Source organism: Stigmatopora argus, chromosome 8 (genome assembly GCF_051989625.1).
Source record: "Stigmatopora argus isolate UIUO_Sarg chromosome 8, RoL_Sarg_1.0, whole genome shotgun sequence".
NCBI classification, from domain to species: Eukaryota; Metazoa; Chordata; class Actinopteri; order Syngnathiformes; family Syngnathidae; genus Stigmatopora; species Stigmatopora argus.
The window spans coordinates 18058143-18077891 of record NC_135394.1 but is presented as its reverse complement, the minus strand read 5'-3'; the positions used below and the strand labels follow the sequence as shown (position 1 = coordinate 18077891).

Genomic DNA, 19749 nt, shown 5'->3' with positions numbered 1-19749 from the left:
AAAAAAGCCTTACTATACTATGTCGTTTTTTTAAAGAAAAAAGCCTTACTATACTATGTCGTTTTTTTAAAGAAAAAAGCCTTACTATACTATGTTGTTTTTTAAAGAAAAAAGCCTTACTATACTATGTCGGTTTTTTTAGGAAAAAAGCCTTACTATACTATGTTGTTTTTTAAAGAAAAAAAGCCTTACTATACTATGTCGTTTTTTAAAGAAAAAAGCCTTACTATACTATGTCGTTTTTTTAAAGAAAAAAGCCTTACTATACTATGTCGTTTTTTTTAAGAAAAAAGCCTTACTATACTATGTCGTTTTTTTAAAGAAAAAAGCCTTACTATACTATGTCGTTTTTTAAAGCAAAAAGCCTTACTATACTATGTCGTTTTTTAAATAAAAAAAGCCTTACTATACTATGTCGTTTTTTTAAGAAAAAAGCCTTACTATACTATGTAGTTTTTTTAAAGAAAAAAGCCTTACTATACTATGTCGTTTTTTAAAAGAAAAAACCTTACTTTACTATGTCGTTTTTTTACAAAAAAAGCCTTACTATACTATGTCGTTTTTTAAAGCAAAATGCCTTACTATACTATGTCGTTTTTTACGGAAAAAAGCCGTACTATACTATGTCGTTTTTAAAAGCAAAAAGCCTTACTATACTATGTCGTTTTTTACGGAAAAAAGCCTTACTATACTATGTCGTTTTTTTTTTTTAAAAAGCCATACTATATACTATGTTGTTTTTTTTACAAAAAAGGCTTACTATACTAAGTCGTTTTTTTTTTACGAAAAAGCCTTACTATACTATGTCGTTTTTTTAACGAAAAAGCTGTACTATACTGTCGTTTTTTTTTTACGAAAAAAAGCCTTACTATACTAAGTCGTTTTTTTTATACAAAAATGCCTTACTATATATACTGTAGTTTTTTTTATGAAAACAACATAGTATAGTAAGGCTTTTTTCGTAAAAACGACATAGTATAGTAAGGCTTTTTTTAAACGAAAAAAGCCTTACTATACTATGTCGTTTTTTTATTACAAAAAATGCCTTACTATATATACTGTCGTTTTTTTAAGAAAACGACATAGTACAGTAAGGCTTTTTTTCGTAAAAAACGACATAGTATAGTAAGTTTTTTTTTACGAAAAAAGCCTTACTATACTATGTTGTTTTTTTAATACAAAAAATGCCTTACTATATATACTATGTCGTTTTTTTTACGAAAACGACATAGTATAGTAAGGCTTTATTTCGTAAAAAACTACATAGTATAGTAAGGCTTTTTTTTACGAAAAAAGCCCTACTATACTATGTCGTTTTTTTACGAAAAAAAGCCTTACTATACTATGTTGTTTTTTTTACGAAAAAAAGCCTTACTATCACTGTTCCCTCTAAGCTGCGCGCGTGCGCAATTGCGCACTACTCTCGTCTTCTCTGCGCAGCAGAAATCCTATGGCGCGCAGTAAAAAAAAAAAAACAGATTTTTTTTTTTTTTTTTTTTTTTACCCCTTTCTTCATGATGGGCTCGGTTCTAATGTCCAAAGAGCTCCAGTATTTGTATTTAATCATTAAACGCTGTTTTCGGCTGGATTTGACCGAATTTGAGAGCATTTTGAGCCGTTTGGCGAATGGACGTATATAGACGTTTTTTTGCCTCCATCGCGATATCATCACGACATTTTACCAAGGAATTCACTTCCCTGGGCTCGGTTCTAATGTCCAAAGAGCTCCAGTATTTGTATTTAATCATTAAATGCTGTTTTAGGATGGATTTGACCCGATTGCTGTCATTTTACGGCTCGGTTCTGCTACATCTGCCCGCCCAAGAGTGCTTATTCCCGGGCTGCCATTGATGGTAGACTAACATTGATTTTTACTATAATTTGGACAACACCGGCGGCGGGCCGGATTAAAAATCCTAACGGGCCGTATATGGCCCGCGGGCCGAGGTTGAAAAACTTGTACACACACGATCCGGGGGCGGGGCGAGCGCGCGAATCCCGTTTCGGCGAAACCTCCGTTCGGCCGAATGAACGTTCGGCGGAACGTCCATTCGGCGACCTGCCCGTCTGTCAAACGTCCGTCGGCGAAACGTCTTTAGGCGAATCATCCGAGTACCGATGATGTCGCTCACACTGGTACTCAGTGCGCTCAGGGAGGTTGACTTTCTGCTCAGACCAACAAAAAATTAGAGGGAACATTGCTTACTATACTATGTCATTTTTTTACGAAAAAGCCTTACTATACTAAGTCATTTTTTTAAACTAAAAATGCATTACTATATATACTATGTCGTTTTTTTACGATAAAGCCTTACTATACTATGTTGTTTTTTTACGAAAAAAAGCCTTACTATACTATGTTTTTTAACGAAAAAAAGCCTTACTATACTATGTTGGTTTTTTTAACAAAAAAAGCCTTACTATACTATGTCGTTTTTTATGAAAAAAAAGCCTTACTATACTATGTCGTTTTTTTTAAAAAAAAGCCATACTATATACTATGTTGTTTTTTTTTACAAAAAAGGCTTACTATACTAAGTCGTTTTTTTTACGAAAAAGCCTTACTATACTATGTCGTTTTTTTACGAAAAAAAGCCTTACTATACTATGTTTTTTTAACGAAAAAAAGCCTTACTATACTATGTCGTTTTTTTAAAAAAAAAGCCATACTATATACTATGTTGTTTTTTTTACAAAAAAGGCTTACTATACTAAGTCGTTTTTTTTACGAAAAAGCCTTACTATACTATGTCGTTTTTTTACGAAAAAAAGCCTTACTATACTATGTTTTTTTAACGAAAAAAAGCCTTACTATACTATGTCGTTTTTTTAAAAAAAAAGCCATACTATATACTATGTTGTTTTTTTTACAAAAAAGGCTTACTATACTAAGTCGTTTTTTTTACGAAAAAGCCTTACTATACTATGTCGTTTTTTTAACGAAAAAGCTGTACTATACTGTCGTTTTTTTTTTACGAAAAAAAGCCTTACTATACTAAGTCGTTTTTTTTATACAAAAATGCCTTACTATATATACTGTAGTTTTTTTTATGAAAACAACATAGTATAGTAAGGCTTTTTTCGTAAAAACGACATAGTATAGTAAGGCTTTTTTTTATGAAAAATGCCTTACTATATATACTATGTCGTTTTTTACGAAAACGACATAGTACAGTAAGGCTTTTTTTAAACGAAAAAAGCCTTACTATACTATGTCGTTTTTTTATTACAAAAAATGCCTTACTATATATACTGTCGTTTTTTTAAGAAAACGACATAGTACAGTAAGGCTTTTTTTCGTAAAAAACGACATAGTATAGTAAGGTTTTTTTACGAAAAAAGCCTTACTATACTATGTCGTTTTTTTTAATACAAAAAATGCCTTACTATATATACTATGTCGTTTTTTTACGAAAACGACATAGTATAGTAAGGCTTTATTTCGTAAAAAACTACATAGTATAGTAAGGCTTTTTTTTACGAAAAAAGCCCTACTATACTATGTCGTTTTTTAACGAAAAAAAGCCTTACTATACTATGTTGTTTTTTTACGAAAAAAAGCCTTACTATACTATGTCATTTCATTACGAAAAAAAGCCTTACTTTACTATGTCGTTTTTTTTTTTTTTTTTTTTTTACAAAAAAGCCTTACTACTTTAGGTTGTTTTTTTACCAAAAAGCCTTACTATACTAAGTCGTTTTTTTTTGTTTTTTTTTACAAAAAATGCCTTACTATATATACTGTCGTTTTTTTTTACGAAAACGACATAGTATAGTAAGTCTTTTTTTCGTAAAAACGACATAGTATAGTAAGGCTTTTTTTAACGAAAAAAGCCTTACTATATTTTCGTTTTTTTTTAATGAAAAAAGCCTTAATATACATGGTCCTTTTTAATGAAAAAAAAGTCTAACTATAGTATGTTGCTTTTTATTATTAAAAAAGCCTTACTATACAGGGTCGTTTTTTAAAGAAAAAGGCCTTACTATTCATGGTCTTTAAAAAAAAAAGAAGAAAACAAGCCTACCCTACATGGTCAAAAGCGAACTAACCTTTCCTGAAGTTCGGCGGCGGCGGCTTTGTCGGAGCTCCGGTACGCCAGCTGCTCGGGCTGCACGCACGCAAAGGACATTCATTTTAGTTGACAAAAACCCGGTCAATTTTTGTAGGAAAAGTGGCGGAGGCCCACCTGCACGCTGGCCAGGCCGGGGTGCGCAAAGGAGCGGTTGAAAAAGGGGCGCCAGCCGGCGGTTCGGCTCACGTCCAAGTTGATCCTCATGGGGGACGCGTGCTCCTGAATGTTCAACCAAACCTGGCGCAAAAATATTAAAAAATATATTAATTTGTAATAAAAGAGGGCTGAAATGCATGGATTTTTTTTACTGACGTTGTCGGCGTTGACGAGGCAGCCCACCGCCTGCAGGGGGCAGAATGTGTCGTACTGTCCGTAGTACTGTCCGCTGCTGGGGTTCCAGATCAAGTAGCGGCCTTGCTCCCACGTCAGCACGTAGGCGCTCGAACCCTGCTCGGCGGAAGAAAAATTCATAGCGCTACAGCCAAAGCTAGGCTAAGCTAAGCTAGGCTAGCACAGGCTAAGCCCACCTCCGGAACGGCGCTGCCGATGATCAGCCAAGCCTTCTTGCCCAGGAAGAGGAAATAGTTGCACAACAAGACGGCGTGCTCCTCTTCGTCTCCCGCCAGCAACATCAGGAATTGCTTCAAAATTTTTTTTTTTATCCAAACCAAATCACGGCCACGCCATTTTTTTGAAACCGCCATCGGCGTCGTACTCACATCACACGTACTCCACAGGTCGCAAATGCCGGAAAAGGACACTTTGTCGGGTAGCGACGGGATGAGCGACACGAATCGCGCCGCTTGAGCCTGTTTTGGATCAAAACAAAGAAAATAAACAGAAGCTAACGCAACAGCGTAGCTGCGTTGGACCAACACAAACAGAAGTCAACGTAGCTAACACAGCTAACGTAGCTAACACAGCTAACGTAGCTAACACAGCTAACGTAGCTAACACAGCTAACGTAGTTGCGTTGGACCAAAACAAACAGATGTCAATATAGCTAACACAGCTAACGTAGCTAACACAGCTACCGTAGCTGCGTTGGACCAAAACCAACAGAAGTCAACGTAGCTAACACAGCTAACGTAGCTAACACAGCTAACGTAGCTAACACAGCTAACGTAGCTGGGTTGGACCAAACCAAACAGAAGTCAACGTAGCTAACACAGCTAACGTAGCTAACGTAGCTGCGTTGGACCAAACCAAACAGAAGTCAACGTAGCTAACACAGCTAACGTAGCTGCGTTGGACCAAAACAAACAGAAGTCAACGTAGCTAACACAGCTAACATAGATAACACAGCTAACGTAGCTAACGCAGCTAACATTTGGAGGTTTTGGAGACCCACCGCGTCCTCCTGGGCGTTGCCGCACAAGATTTCCGGCGGCGGGTTGAGCGGGCGGATGTAGCGGGTGACCAAGACGGTCTTGCCGTTGAGGTCCACGGCGGTGGTGGCGCACGGGCGGCCCGGGAACTCCTCGCCGGCCGCCCGCTCGAAGCGCTCGGCCGCCTGCAGCAGACGCTCGTCCTCTTGGCTGTCGAACTGAAAGCGGGGCCGGACAAAAATGAGTATAGATTTCGACCAATGGGAGCTCGGTGACCGCTTCGGGCTTCCTTTACCTTGAGTTCCTTAATCTACGACCGGTCAAATCAATGATGGCGAGCGAACAAACATGCAAAAAAAATAAAAGTCAAAACGTCAAAAGTCAAAATAGCCGTTTCTTTCTTTCTTACTACATACATACATACTAATACATGGTCGTTTTTTTTTTTTTTTACAAAAAAAGCCTTACTATACTATGTCGTTGTTTTTTTTTTAAAAACAAAAAAAGCCTTAAAAATACTATGTCGTTGTTGTTTTTTAATACAAAAAAGCCCTACAATACATGGTTGTTTTTTAAGAGAAAAAAAAGCCTTTCTATACTATGTCTTTTTTTTACGAAAAAAAAGCCTTACTATACATGGTCGTTTTTTTTGTTTTTTTTACAAAAAAAAGCCTTACTATACTATGTCGTTTTTTAGGAAAAAGCCTTACTATACTTTGTCTTTTTTTAATGAAAAAAGCCTTACTATACTATGTCGTTTTTTAATGAAAAAAGCCTTACTATACTATGTCGTTTTTTTTTTTACAAAAAAGCCTTATTATACATGGTCGTTTTTTTACCAAAAAAAGCCTTACTATACTATGTCGTTTTTTACAAAAAAAGCCTTACCATACTATGTCGTTGTTGTTTTTTTAACAAAAAGCCTTACTATACATGTTTTTTTTTTAAAGCCTTACTATACTATGTCGTTTTTTTAATGAAAAAAGCCTTACTATTCGATGTTGTTTTTTAATGAAAAAAGCCTTACTATACTATGTGTTTTTTTTTTTTTTTTTACAAAAAAGCCTTATTATACATGGTCGTTTTTTTTTTTTTACAAAAAAGCCTTACCATACTATGTCGTTGTTGTTGTTTTTTAACAAAAAAGCCTTACTATACATGGTTGTTTTTTTTTTTTTTTAAAAGCCTTACTGTACTATCTCGTTTTTTTAAGAAAAAAAGCCTTACTATACTATGTCGTTTTTTAAGAAAAAAAAGCCTTACTATACATGGTCGTTTTCTACTCAGTTGTACACCTGATCTGGAATTGATCTTTTTTTCTGATTTATAATGATTTTTTTTTAAAAATTTGGAATGATTGTGCAATCCAATTTCCCCCCAAATATTAAATTGAAATAAGCACCTTCTCCCGGATGGACTCGCCAGGCTGCAGCAGAGGCTCGACGGTGACGAAGAGCGCGATGAAGGCCCCGCGGCAGAGTCCGCGGGCGCCCTCGTAGACGCCGGCGTTGGGGTGGGCGTGGCCACGCTCCTTGCTGTAACCCAGCAGCACGGCCGGCGTCTTCACCTTGAACGTGCCCTCGATCTGAGACAAATTCATACGCTTTATTTTCATTTTTTTGCAAACCGTACATAATAGCGACTTCTCCCAATATTTCCATTTTTTTGAAATATTTCCCGGAGTTGGTTACGAGACGTACCCTGGACTGCGAGTAGATGGTGCTGAAGGGAATCTTGACGCAACCCAGCCAGTGCTTCTCCACCCGAGCGTTCAGGGATTCGCCGCCGTCGCTCTGCGTACACGTGGGTGGCGGCTCAATCCCCCTTTCGATCCCGCATCCATGTCCACGTCCTCCACCGCGCCACGGGCGATAACTCACCCCGGCTGTCTCACGGACCACCTCGTCGAATATGTTGATGAAGACTTCGTCTTTGACCGACTGCAAGCTGGCCACGCTGTAGTCGTTGTTGGGGGCGCTAAATGTGGGTTGGGGGGGGGGGAACAAAAAAAACATTATTCATATTAGAAGACGAGATAAAAGTCATAAAATTCAAGCTACAGTGGTAGCTTTACCTACAAAATGAATTGGATTTTCGTAAGTAGAGCAGTATTTTATATGTAAATTCTCATTCGTACCGCGGTACTTCAACAAAAAAAACGGCCAAATAAACTCTTCAAAATTGATTAAAGTGGCCCAATTTTGTATGAAAGATGTGAGAAACACAAGAGATAAAAATGCTAAGAAAATGATTTATGAATGCATTAACAAGCATGCAAAAACATTTTCTATTTGTGCAAAGACTAAGCTAATTAGTTAGCACACTTCAAAATGTGAATTCAAAACAACTTAGCATAGAACAAAGTTGCTTTAAGCACACTCGAAAAACTGAAAAAAATAATTTAAAAAAAAACATGGAAGATAGCCAATGGGAGGCCAGCGGATTGTAGGGACATTGTCAAGCAGGACGCCGAGCTACGGCGACATTTTCAAAATAAAATAACAGATAGAGGAAATATATTGAGGTTTTGGGAGATTTTGTCTCTCGGCTCTTGATTTCGTATATCGGAACAGTTATTTGCATATGCTTTCGTAATGTGAACATTTTGTATGCAGAGACGTTTGTAATTACACTGTAATTAAATTATTTTGTTTTACATTAGATGAGGTGGAAGTTGTTGTAGTTAGCTCGACTGGGAAACACAAACGGTACTACGACATGCCCACACTATGTAGGGTCACTTCCTTGTGGCGTTATTTTGGGAAATGGCAAGTCACGGCGCCAACTAGTGGATGGGAGTGGAAAGGCACCCACCTATTTATATTTTCTACCAAAAACACGTGCAAAAATGCGATTTGGACGGATTTCCGATCGATACAAAAAAGCGAGAAACATTTATTTGACTGGATTTTGAGGCCGCCATTTCCCGCCACGACCCAACTAGTGGACGGGAGTGGAAACACAGCCACCTATTCATAATTTCTACCAAAAACATGCGCAAAAAAAGCGATTTGGACAGATTTCTGATCGATACACAAAGCGGGAAAAAAAATCTTGACTGGATTTTGAGGCCGCCATTTCCCGTCATGACGCCAACTAGTGGACGGAAGTGGAAACACAGCCACCTATTCATCATTTCTACCAAAAACCCACGTGACTTACCGAAAAGGAAGCTGCAGCTCCTCGTTCCAGCAAGGGTTGGGCCCGTCGGCGGTGGTGGTCTGGAAGACGTTGCGTTGGAAGGAGACCTCCACGAATGGTCGCACTTGGACCTGGCCGACCAGCCAATCGCTGCCCTGCGGCGACGCTCCCGTTTTGCTGTCGTGAAGTTTATTTACGTTTTCAAAAATTAAAAAAATGGAGCCCAAAAAAATGTTTGTGTTTTATTTTTTACTGACCTGCCCTGCGGGCGGCGCACGGGGATGTCGTACGCCCGCAAAATGTTGACCAGGAGACGTATGTCGCCGTCCGCCAGGTTCTGAGCCGTCACCTTCTTCCTCTCCTTCCTCTGAGGTCTTAAGGGACGTTTTGGCTCGGCCAGGTGGAAGAGGTTTAAGCCCAGGATCCTGATTGGTCGAGGGTGGCGGGAAACCAGAAAAAAGTTGTGAGAAAACGGACGAGTGGAAGGGAGGGGGCGGGGCTTGAGCTATATCAGGGGTGTCCAAAGTTAGCTATTTAAAAAAAAATCATTTTATCTTGTTGGCGATTTGATTTTTCAAAATAAAATATGTCAAGCTAGAAGTTAGATGTCCAATCTCCAGTCTTGAAAATGAGTATTAATAAGTTATCATACAGTTACATATTCACATCAACTTTTTTCGGGACATTTTTGTTGTTGCTTTTATTTCATTAAAATTTAAAAATATATATTATTTTACAAATTTAATGATTTAATATTGTCTTAATTCCTTATTTATATCTATCTGATAACTGATTCGAAATTAATGGGAGGAAAAAAATATTTTAATTATTTTATTCCTTAAATATTTTAGCTATCATACAGTTACATATTAAATTACATATTTTGTCTTGGCATTATTTTTGGTTCATCTGCAAAAAAAAAAACAGAAAAAATACATTATATAAAAATATTGTTTATTTGAATCCAAGCTTTTGTAGCCACTTTAATGTTTTATCAATTAATTTATTAATTAATGTATTTAATATTTTATTTTATTCTTCTATTATTCACGTTTTTCTGTCTTTCAATTGATTTCTAAAAATATTTGCATCAACAACAACAAAAATCTAATACATTCAGATTTTTTTAAGCTATTAGATATCCTAAATATTTGTAAGTAAAATACAGTTACACATTGTCAACTTTTACGAGCCAATAAACTTCCTTTTTGTCCACATTAGCGCTTAATCACCCCCGGCGAGCCAAAGTTTGGACACCCCGGACCTACATTCCATCCGTCCGTCTAAAAGTCTAACGCACGACAGCTTTTTAGCTTTAGCTTTAGCGAGCTAGCTAGCTTGAAAAATAAAATAAAATAAAAGAACAGCACATACCCTGGACCGTCACCCCTGTTAAACATGCATAGCGGAAGAAAAGAAAAGAAATCAATGCAAGAGAAAACATGAACAAAAAAAATACTAGACGCCACCCACTTTGCCATGGAAATTTCCCCCCAAAAAAGGGCGCCACGCCACGGAAGATCCGAGAGCAGAAATCACACGTGACACACGTGACACACGTTACACACGTGACGTGACGTGACTTACTTGAGCAATTCTGCCCTGCCAGTCATTTCTAACAGCTTTGGACTCCTCATCTCTAAAAAGTCAGAGCCATCTCGAAGGTGGCGATCTGGCACTCTTCTTAAACGGGCTCCCCTTTTCACATTTTTGGGGTTTTTTGGATCATTTTTTTTGTTTGTATTGTTGTTTTTTGTGGCAAAAAGAACAAACATGCAAAGGGAAATACAACAAGAGTACATGGGATTAGTGCTTGGTTTACTACTGCAAGGGGTGGGGAACCTTTTATTTTTGGACAAAGAGAGCCGTAAACTATATTCAAATGTTATTCCTTTAGAATTTTAAAAGTCAAAATACATGAAAATGTGTGCTTTTTAGTAGAAAAAGTCTTTTGACAACATTGTGATGTCGTTGCTGTTCAAAAGTCGAATGAAGAAAAACATTCCATATTTTCTCGCATGTTAGCAACCATTAAAATCGTTCAATTTGACAATTTCCCTCGTATAAGCCTCCCCCTGATTCACTATTTTCACCTCCAAATTCATGGTTTTAATAGGGAGTACAAATGTGTTGTTACTTGGAAGGGAGATTTTTTGCAAGAGTTTTTTTTCTTTTTAAATTTCATTCATAGACGTCAAAATAAATTTTGTTTAGCGTTTTATCTTTTTTCTATTTTGAAATAAATGACCGTATCGGCCACATTGTCTTGCGTTATGACATTTCCTGCATGTCAAGTCGAATTTGTGCGCATATAAGCCGTACCCTGAATTGAATCATCATTTTCTTAGCAACAAATATGGCGTATATGTGAGAAAATACGGTAATTAGCATCGCTAGAGTTAGCGTTGATGCCGCAGACGTGTGACGTTCCTATTGGTGCGTTTGGGGCTCGGCTCTCTCGCCATATTTTAGCTCGTGGGTTAGCGGAGAGCCATACGCAGCTATCGAAACAGCCACATATGGCTCAAAAGAACCACGTAAGGCTCTCGAGCCATAGGTTCCCGACCCCCGGTCTACGGGAATGTGCGGCATGCTTTGGAAATAAAAAGGGAATAGACCTTTTCAGCATGGTGGAGGAGACTTTTCACTGTTTTGGATGTCCAATTCATTTCAAAATGGATGAAAATAGTCCAAAAAAAAAAGCAATCTGCCAAAACAAATGTAAAAATTATACGAAAAAGATTAAAATTGAGGCTAAAATTGACTTCATTCGTAAGCCAAAAAAATGTCGGGAAATATGATGAAATTAAGAATTTGAGAGAAACACCCTTCAAAAAGGACAAGAATGATAGAAATATGATAGAATTGGGCCAAAACCAATTGAGTTTTTTGTGTGGAAATTTGATTGGTCTTGTGTTTTTTCATTTTTTTCTCAATTATGTCACTTTTTGACAGTGTTTTTCATAAAAAAAAAAATTCTCCCCAGTGATGTTAATTTGTTCTTTTTTTAAATTTCATAATCTGATATAATATAAACGATCTAGGGAGGCTGTCCTAATTTTTACCAAATCTTAGTTCCACAGCAACTATGATGAAAAGGTCTACTATAGAATTCCCCCGATTTTCACGAAAAAAAAAAAACGCGGAAAAATTGGGGAATACTGTTAAAAAATATTTCTGCAGTATTCCCCCGTTTTTCACGAAAAAAACCCCGCGAAAAATGGGGGAATACTGTTAAAAAATATTTCTGCAGTATTTCCCCGTTTTTCACGATGTACCGCTAAAAAACGGGGGAAATGTTCTACACCTGCGGCGGCAAAGTGAGATTATGCGGAAGCGAAAGTAGTACTTGGGAAGCCAGTTACCCAAAACACGGCATCTCCTCCTCGATGACCATGTCGGAGAGCAGGAAGTGATGGCTGGCCAGGAGGAACCTGTGGATGACCGCCTCGCGGATCTAAAGGGGAAAAATTGAGAAGTGGCGTTAGAGCCAAGATCGCCGGCATTTACGAGGCCAGACGTCTATGCCGGCTCACCGTCTGGAGGTACTTGGCCACCAGGGCTCGGTGGAAGTCCAGATGTTCTTCCGTGTCGATCATCTCGCCTTCCTTCAGCCTCTTCTCGTAATCCTGAAGAGAGAAAAACCTTTTTTTTCACATTTTAATTTGTTTTTGGTCATTGTTTGATATAGGCTCAATATTCTAAAATGATCTTAGTACTTCGCTATTGGCCCGAATATAAGACGACCCCTCTTTTTTAAGACTCAAGTTTGAAAAAAAGACACCAAATTCAATTTTTATACACAAAATAATGATAGTACACCTGAAACAAATGCTTATAACATTATATTGGAGAGAAAAAGTGTTATTATGGTTCATTCAAATCATGCAAAAACTATCTATCTGAAGATTAAAATATGTCAATTAAAGTGCAATCCCATTTGTAAAGGAATGGCTTCTGCTTTTTGAAATGTAAATGAACCAATCTACTGTCATAAAACAACAAAATTGCAATAACATTAACCGTCAAAGTGTTCAGCATTTGCTTAAATGAAAATAATGTCTATACCCGAATATAAGAAGACACCCTTTTTTTCAAGACTCACGTTTGAGAAGACTTTTTGAACATCAAATTCAATTTCTATACAAAAATAATGACGGTAGATCTAAAGCAAATGCTTATAACAATATAAAAAGCGTGCTATGCCTCATTCAAATCATGCTAAAACATTTAAATATTTTAACTTAAGTGCAATCCCATTTGTAAAGGAATGGCTTCTGCTTTTTGAAATGTAAATGAAACAATCTACTGTGATAAAACCACAAAATTGCAAAAACTGCATTAACCTTAACCGTCAAAGTGTTCAGCATTTGCTTTAAAGATATCTGGCGCCATCTAGCTTTGTGAATGGGTATAATGTCTAGACCCTGAATGTAAGCCGACTCCCACTTTTTCCAGTCTTATTTCAATGCAAAAAACATTGTCTTAGAGCAAGTTTGTCAGACTCGGGTTGGTTCGCGGGCCGCTTTAACGTCAACTCGATTTCATGTGGGCCGGACCATTTTAGATATAATATTTAGATTTTTTTTTAAATAAATGGATTAAAAGAACTGGATAAAAAGCCCTAACTCTTCCATTTTTTAGATCTAAAACAATGTTTATTTGAGTTTTTTTTCTTAGTAAAGGAAAATCTCTTTAAACACAAAATATTTTTATATATTTTTAGATTTTGATGATGGGGGTGAAATGATTTTTCAACTAAAAACAGAGAAAAAATGATTAGAAAATTACAATGATTGATTTAAAAGGGGGAAAATCAGGAAATTTAATCTACATCTATAATCTTCATTTTAATTTGATCCTAAAACAGAAAGTCGCCACTCATGATTTACTTTCCCGGGCCGCACAAAATGATGCGGTGGGCCAGATTTGGCCCCCAGGCCGCCACTTTGACACCTATCTTAAAGTAGTAGGATGTTGTTGTTTTTTTCTAGGTAGGTTAGATATAACGACTTACCTGAAAGACCTTTTCGGAGACCTCGCGCTCCCGCGAGGGGACGCATTTGTAGTTGCGAAACTCGGGAACCTCCTGGCTCCGTAGCGCCAGCAGGCGGAAGCGGCGCGATCGCGCCAGCTCCTCGCCGCTGGTAAAGTTGAACTCCTCCTGCAGCTGCTCCAATCGGAAGTAGTCGGGGGACGTCACTTGGCCGCCGCTGCCGGCCACCTGAAGCACGGACAATGCCGACCCCCGTGAGATGCGCCGGCGTGCGGCCGCGGCAAGCGCCGGGTTTCTAGCCGGCGCGTACTTTGAGAATCTGCATGACGGAGGCGTTGATGGGATCGTTGGGGTCCAGTCGAGACTGCGTGGCCCACTCGCCGATTTTTTTCATGTTGCCGGACGTTCCGTGGAAATTCAAACTAGGAAAAGCAAAAAGAAAAAAAAAATGGGAGTGAGCGGACAATAAAGTTTTACAATTACAGTGGTACCTTGACATACAAGCAATTTATAATAACGGCGACCAATCGACCGCACACGAAGCCAGGTGGCCATGACATGAGAGGCTGTTTATCATTTTAGCGCACTGTCTTTTTTGCCGCATCTCTTTCGTGTATAACAGATATCTACGAGCACAGGGCGGAGCGTTGCATTTTTTTCAGTGTTTTTTTGCCGTTAAAAAAAGTGCAAAACAGCGTTTTAATAGCATTTGAATACCATTGGTCTACTGGTACTAATGAATAAATGCAATGATGAGTCCTACCCGTGAATGGCGGAAGGATGCGGCGCCACGGGCGGCGCCAGTGGCACGTTGTCCTCGCCGACGCCCCAGGAAACGCAGCACGAGAGCTTCCCGGAGGTCAAAGGGATCACGCTGTCGTCGTCGTCGCCGGTGAAGGAAATGGGAACGCCTGCAACGAGTACCGGAGATCCGTTTTTTCGTTTTAGCTTTATGTGTCAAAGTGGCAGCCCGGGGGCCAAATCTGGCCCGCCGCATCATTTTGTGTGGCCCGGGAAAGTCAATGATGAGTGCCAACTTTCTGTTTTAGGATCAAATTCAAATGAAGATTATAGATGTATATTACATTTCCGGATTTTCCCCCTTTTAAATCCATCATTGTCATTTTTTAATCCATTTTTTCTGTGTTTTTAGTTCAAAAATCATTTTGTAAAATCTAAAAATATTTATAAAAAAAGCTAAAATAAACATTGTTTTAGATCTATAAAAAACGGATTATTCAGGGCTTTAAATCCAGTTATTTTAATCCATTTATTTTAAAAAAATCTAAATATTATATCTAAAACTGTCCGGCCCACATGAAATGATGAGTGTCGACTTTCTGTTTTAGGATGAAATTAAAATGAAGAGTATAGATGTATATTAAATTTCCTGATTTCCCCCCTTTTAAATCAATCATTGTCATTTTTTAATCAATTTTTTCTGTGTTTTTAGTTCAAAAATCATTTAGTAAAATCTAAAAATATATTTAAAAAAAAAAGCTACAATAAACATTGTTTTAGGTCTATAAAAAACGGAATATTCAGGGCTTTTAATCTAGTTCTTATAATCCATTTATTAAAAAAAAAATCGAAATATTATATCTAAAATGGTCCGGCCCATGTGAAATCAAGTTGACGTTAAAGCGGCGCACGAACCAACCCGACCGAATCTGACACCCCTGGGCTACACGTACCGCTTCCGACGCCGTCGTGGTCAAACATCTCCCTCTGGTTGCTGCTAAACTCAAACTCCTCGATGGAGGCGTTGCCCGCCAGCACGGAAGAAGGTGGCACGGGCACGTAGACCTCTGCCAGCAATGTGTCCAACATGCCCAGGTCTTCGTACACCTACGTGGCAAAAAATAGTCCCAAAAATCAGAGCCCATAAAAGTGGTACGACTAATGAATAGTTTGGATATCGCCATACTTGTAAGGTGATGCTTTGAGGACCATTGAAGATCCTCAGGTTGAAAATCTGTCCAAAGTGCACCCGGAAGTCGGGCATGAGCGGGCAGCTGGCGGTCTGCGACACCTCCTTGTCGTTGTACAGAATCTTGACGAATACAAAGCGTCTGCCGACTTCGTTCCGGCGAGCCACTTCGCCGCTTGGATGCCAGGGAAAAAAAGAATCAATTTAAAGCACAGGTGTCAAAGTGGCGGCCCGGGGGCCAAATCTGGCCCACCGCATCATTTTGTGCGGCCCGGGAAAGTAAATCATGCGTGTCGCAGGCTGATTTATTTCACTGCTGAAATGGACGTCAATCAATGAAATGAAATAAAGCTTCCAGCAGCAAATGCTTTAAATCAAGGGTGTCAGACCCGGGTTGGTTCGCGGGCAGCATTAACGTCAACTCGGTTTTTTATGTGGGCCGCACCATTTTAGATATAATATTTAGATTTTTTTAATAAATGGATTAAAAGAACTGGATTCAAAGCCCTGAATATTCCGTTTGTTATAGATCTAAAACAATGTTTATTTGAGCTTTTTTTTTAAATATATTTTTATATTTTACAAAATGATTTTTGAACTAAAAACACAGAAAAATGGATTAAAAAATGACAATTATTGATTAAAAGAGCTGGATTAAAAACCCTAAATATTCAGTTTTTATAGATCTAAAACAACGTTTATTTTAGCTTTTTTTAAATATATTTTTTTAGATTATACAAAATGATTTTTGAACTAGAAACACAGAAAAAAATGGATTAAAAAATGACAATTAATGATCTAAAGCGGGAAAATCAGGAAATGTAATATAGATCTATACTCTTCATTTGAATTTGATCCTAAAACAGAAAGTCGGCACTCATCATTTACTTTCCCGGGCCACGCAAAATGATGTGGCGGGCCAGATTTGGCCCCCAGGCCGCCACTTTGACACCTATGCTAACTCGTTCCCAGTTAGGAGTGATTGGTTGTTTGTCTCCCCGTGCCCTGCGATCGGCTGGCCACCCATTCAGGGTGTCCCCCGCCTTTGACCCCAAATCAGCTGGGATAGGCTCCAGCACCCCCCGCCACCCTAGTGACGATTAAGCGGTCCATAAAATGAGACGAGTATTATTGTGAGAGTTGATCCCTCACCGAAAGCGGATTGGACGGCACGAAACCTACCTGGGAAGGAGGTCGCCCTCCGAGACGTTTCCGGAAGCCGTCAGCTCCGGGACCAAGATGGCCTCGCTGGGCCTCCGGCGGATCCTGGCCGCTTTCTCACGGACCAGCCTCTCCACGGCGTCCGAGTCCGGCTTCTCCGGAGGCTCCGGCTTGGGGGGGCCTTCGTCGGCGGGGCTCTCGGGTTCGCTGGCTTCAAGGTCGTCGTCTTCCGTTTCGTCCTGGGCTTTCTTTTTGCGTTTCTTCTTCTTGGATTTCTGCGGGGGGAGGTTAAGGTGGCTTCCCGTCGGCAGAGAACCTCCGGGCGAGTGAGGTGGTGGGCCTACCCGTTTCCTCCTCCAGGCCTTCCACTCGTCCAGCCGTTTGTGGTAGTCGCTCATCTTGGCCTGGTAGTCCACCTCGGCTTCGGCCTCCAGTTCCCAAACCTCACACAAGATGTCCTTCTCGTACTCTCGTTGGTCCGACTGGCGGTCGACGTTCTCCCTAGAGTCGAGTGTCGATTCAAATTGGCCGCCATTAATCCAATGATGACCGGCTTGTCGAAATTTCTCGACAAGTACCGTATTTTCTCGCAAATGAGCAGTGTTTGTCGCTCAAAAAAAATGATGACTGAATCCGGGGTATGGCTTATATGCGCATAAATTAGACCTGACATGCACGAAACTGCAAGGTGACATGCAGGAAAAGCCATAACGCAAGACAATGCAGACGATATGGTCATTTATTTTAGAATAGAGAAAAGGTAAACTGATAAAACGCAGAATAAAATTAATTTTGACGACTATGAATGAAAATTCAAGAAAAGAGAGAAATTGTCAAATTCAACCGTTTTAAGGCAATTTTAAGGTGGCGGCTTATACGAGAGAAATTGTCAAATTCAACCGTTTTAAGGCAATTTTAAGGGAGCGGCTTATACAAGAGAAATTGTCAATTCAACCATTTTAAGGCAATTTTAAGGGGCGGCTTATACGAGAGAAATTGTCAAATTCAACAATTTTAAGGCAATTTAAGGGGGCGGCTTATACGAGAGAAATTGTCAAATTCAACCAATTTAAGGCAATTTTAAGGGGCGGCTTATACGAGAGAAATTGTCAAATTCAACCATTTCAAGGCAATTTTTTTGGCGGCTTATACGAGAGAAATTGTCAAATGTAACCATTTTAAGGTGGCGGCTTATATGAGAGAAATTGTCAAATTCAACCATTTTAAGGCAATTTTAAGGTGGCGGCTTATACGAGAGAAATTGTCAAATTCAACCGTTTTAAGACAATTTTAAGGGAGCGGCTTATACGAGAGAAATTGTCAAATTCAACTATTTTAAGGGGGCAGCTTATACGAGAGAAATTGTCAAATTCAACAATATTAAGGTGGCGGCTTATACGAGAGAAATTTTCAAATTCAACCACTTTAAGGCAATTTTAAGATGGCGGCTTATACGAGAGAAATTGTGAAAATAAACCATTTTAAAGGCAATTTTAAGGGGGCAGCTTATTCGTGGATGTGGCTAATATGCGAGAAAATACGGTAAGAGCTAAAGTTGTTATCCTACCGTCTCAGGTAGAGCTTGTAAGGCGTGTTGATGAACTTCTGCATCTCTCTGAGGGCCTTCAGCTCCTTCCACACTTTGACCAAGTTCTTCAGCAAGGTCCTGTCCTTCTCCTGCTCGCCGTCCCGCAGCTGCCGCGTGCTCCTGCCGCCACGGGGAAATGGGAGTCACGGCGCCAGGGCGGCGCCACGGTGGCGCACCGACGGTCCAAAGCGCTTACTTGACCTCCGCGCTGTACTCCACGATCCTCTGCTGCATGGCTTGGGAGAGGGCCTGCTCGCTGTGGATCTCCAACATGTTCCTCATGGTGTTCCTCAGCCCGTTCAACTGGAGAGCGTAGAGAAAGCTTTGGATTTGTTCTGGGGGCGGGGACAACAAGGGGGGGGGGCGGACCTTGGCGCCCAGGTGCTCCGTGAGGTTACTGCGTTGGCGGTCGAGGTAGCGGTCGTACAGCTGGGCCAGACGCGACGCCAGCACGTGCTCGAGGCTGAAGAGCGGGTGGTGGGAGAAGATCAGGCCCGACACGTCCACGTCCAGCTGGTAGTCTCCGGCGCCGTCCGCCGCGCAGGAGACGGACAGGTTGGTCTGCTTGGGCTGTAGCGGCTGCGAGATAGATTGGATTGGTCGGAAAACGTCTTTGGATGCATTTGTGTCTAAAAAAGTTCCAGACCAAAGACTTTTGGAAAATCGGACCTTTGTGTAGACTGTTTGCAGGGCGGGGTCCAGATCGTCCTGCATGTGGAAGAGTGGCGGTCTGCTAGATGATTCTTTGATGGGGTTGGGGAGACAAATGATCCTTCCGTCATCTCCGAACCACTTGGCTCCCTGAACGCAAGTTACAACCGTTTTTATCAAAAATTCAAAAAAGATACTTAAAAAAAAAAAAAAAACGACAAAGACATCCTCGAATTTGTACAGGAAGTGACCCATAGGTGCCCCAAAATCAGCAACAAGTGACCAATGAGCAGCACTTCCCTAAAATCGACAGTCGCGTGGTTAGCGCGTCGGCCTCACAGTTCTGGGATTGAGGGTTTGATCCCAGGTCGGAGCCTCGCTGTGTAGATTTTGCATGTTCTCCCCAGGATTGCGTAGTTTTTCTCCGGGTACTCCGGTTTCTACCCACATCCCCAAAACATGCATGCTAGGCTAATTGGATTGGATTGGATAACTTTATTCCATCCCATTTCGGGAAATTTCGTTGTCACAGTAGCAAGAGGGTGAGAATACAGACACAGAAAAATACATTTTAAACATAAATAGATAGGTAATAAGTAAATTAATAAATAAGTACATGAATAAATATATAAATAAATGGGCGGGTGGACGGATGGACGGACAGACAGATAGAATTGTATGCTAACTTGTTCTTAGCTATGAGTGAGCTGTTGTTGGTCTACTTCACCAATCACTCGTAGCTAGGGGCAATTTAGAGTGTCCAAATAGCCTAGCATGTATGTCTTTGGAATGTGGGAGGAAACTGGAGTACCTGGAGAAAACCTACGCAGGCCAGGGGAGAACATTAGATTAGATTAGAACTGTATTTTATCCAGTATTTG

General features: G+C 39.8%; 1 protein-coding gene across 6 annotated transcripts in view; it reads right to left on the bottom strand.

Moving 5' to 3' along the window:
* Nucleotides 1–19749, bottom strand: part of cc2d2a (coiled-coil and C2 domain containing 2A) — a 94797-nt gene that overhangs the window by 10234 nt on the left and 64814 nt on the right. For 5 of the 6 annotated variants that reach the window (XM_077608273.1, XM_077608272.1, XM_077608274.1 and 2 more), the window contains 26 exons: nt 18887–19018; nt 18587–18796; nt 18414–18520; nt 18197–18337; nt 16974–17130; nt 16651–16904; nt 15466–15643; nt 15233–15386; nt 14302–14449; nt 13849–13960; nt 13560–13766; nt 12079–12171; nt 11908–11999; nt 10130–10240; nt 8800–8967; nt 8564–8719; nt 7282–7378; nt 7102–7194; nt 6804–6986; nt 5697–5711; nt 5425–5619; nt 4793–4882; nt 4601–4714; nt 4386–4520; nt 4188–4310; nt 4051–4109 (listed from right to left, as the gene is read on the bottom strand). In XM_077608273.1, the coding sequence (XP_077464399.1) occupies nt 4051–4109; nt 4188–4310; nt 4386–4520; nt 4601–4714; nt 4793–4882; nt 5425–5619; nt 5697–5711; nt 6804–6986; nt 7102–7194; nt 7282–7378; nt 8564–8719; nt 8800–8967; nt 10130–10240; nt 11908–11999; nt 12079–12171; nt 13560–13766; nt 13849–13960; nt 14302–14449; nt 15233–15386; nt 15466–15643; nt 16651–16904; nt 16974–17130; nt 18197–18337; nt 18414–18520; nt 18587–18796; nt 18887–19018 (3524 nt within the window). The remainder of the gene's footprint in view (nt 1–4050; nt 4110–4187; nt 4311–4385; nt 4521–4600; nt 4715–4792; nt 4883–5424; nt 5620–5696; nt 5712–6803; nt 6987–7101; nt 7195–7281; nt 7379–8563; nt 8720–8799; nt 8968–10129; nt 10241–11907; nt 12000–12078; nt 12172–13559; nt 13767–13848; nt 13961–14301; nt 14450–15232; nt 15387–15465; nt 15644–16650; nt 16905–16973; nt 17131–18196; nt 18338–18413; nt 18521–18586; nt 18797–18886; nt 19019–19749) is intronic. The other variant, XM_077608277.1, reaches the window with a different exon arrangement.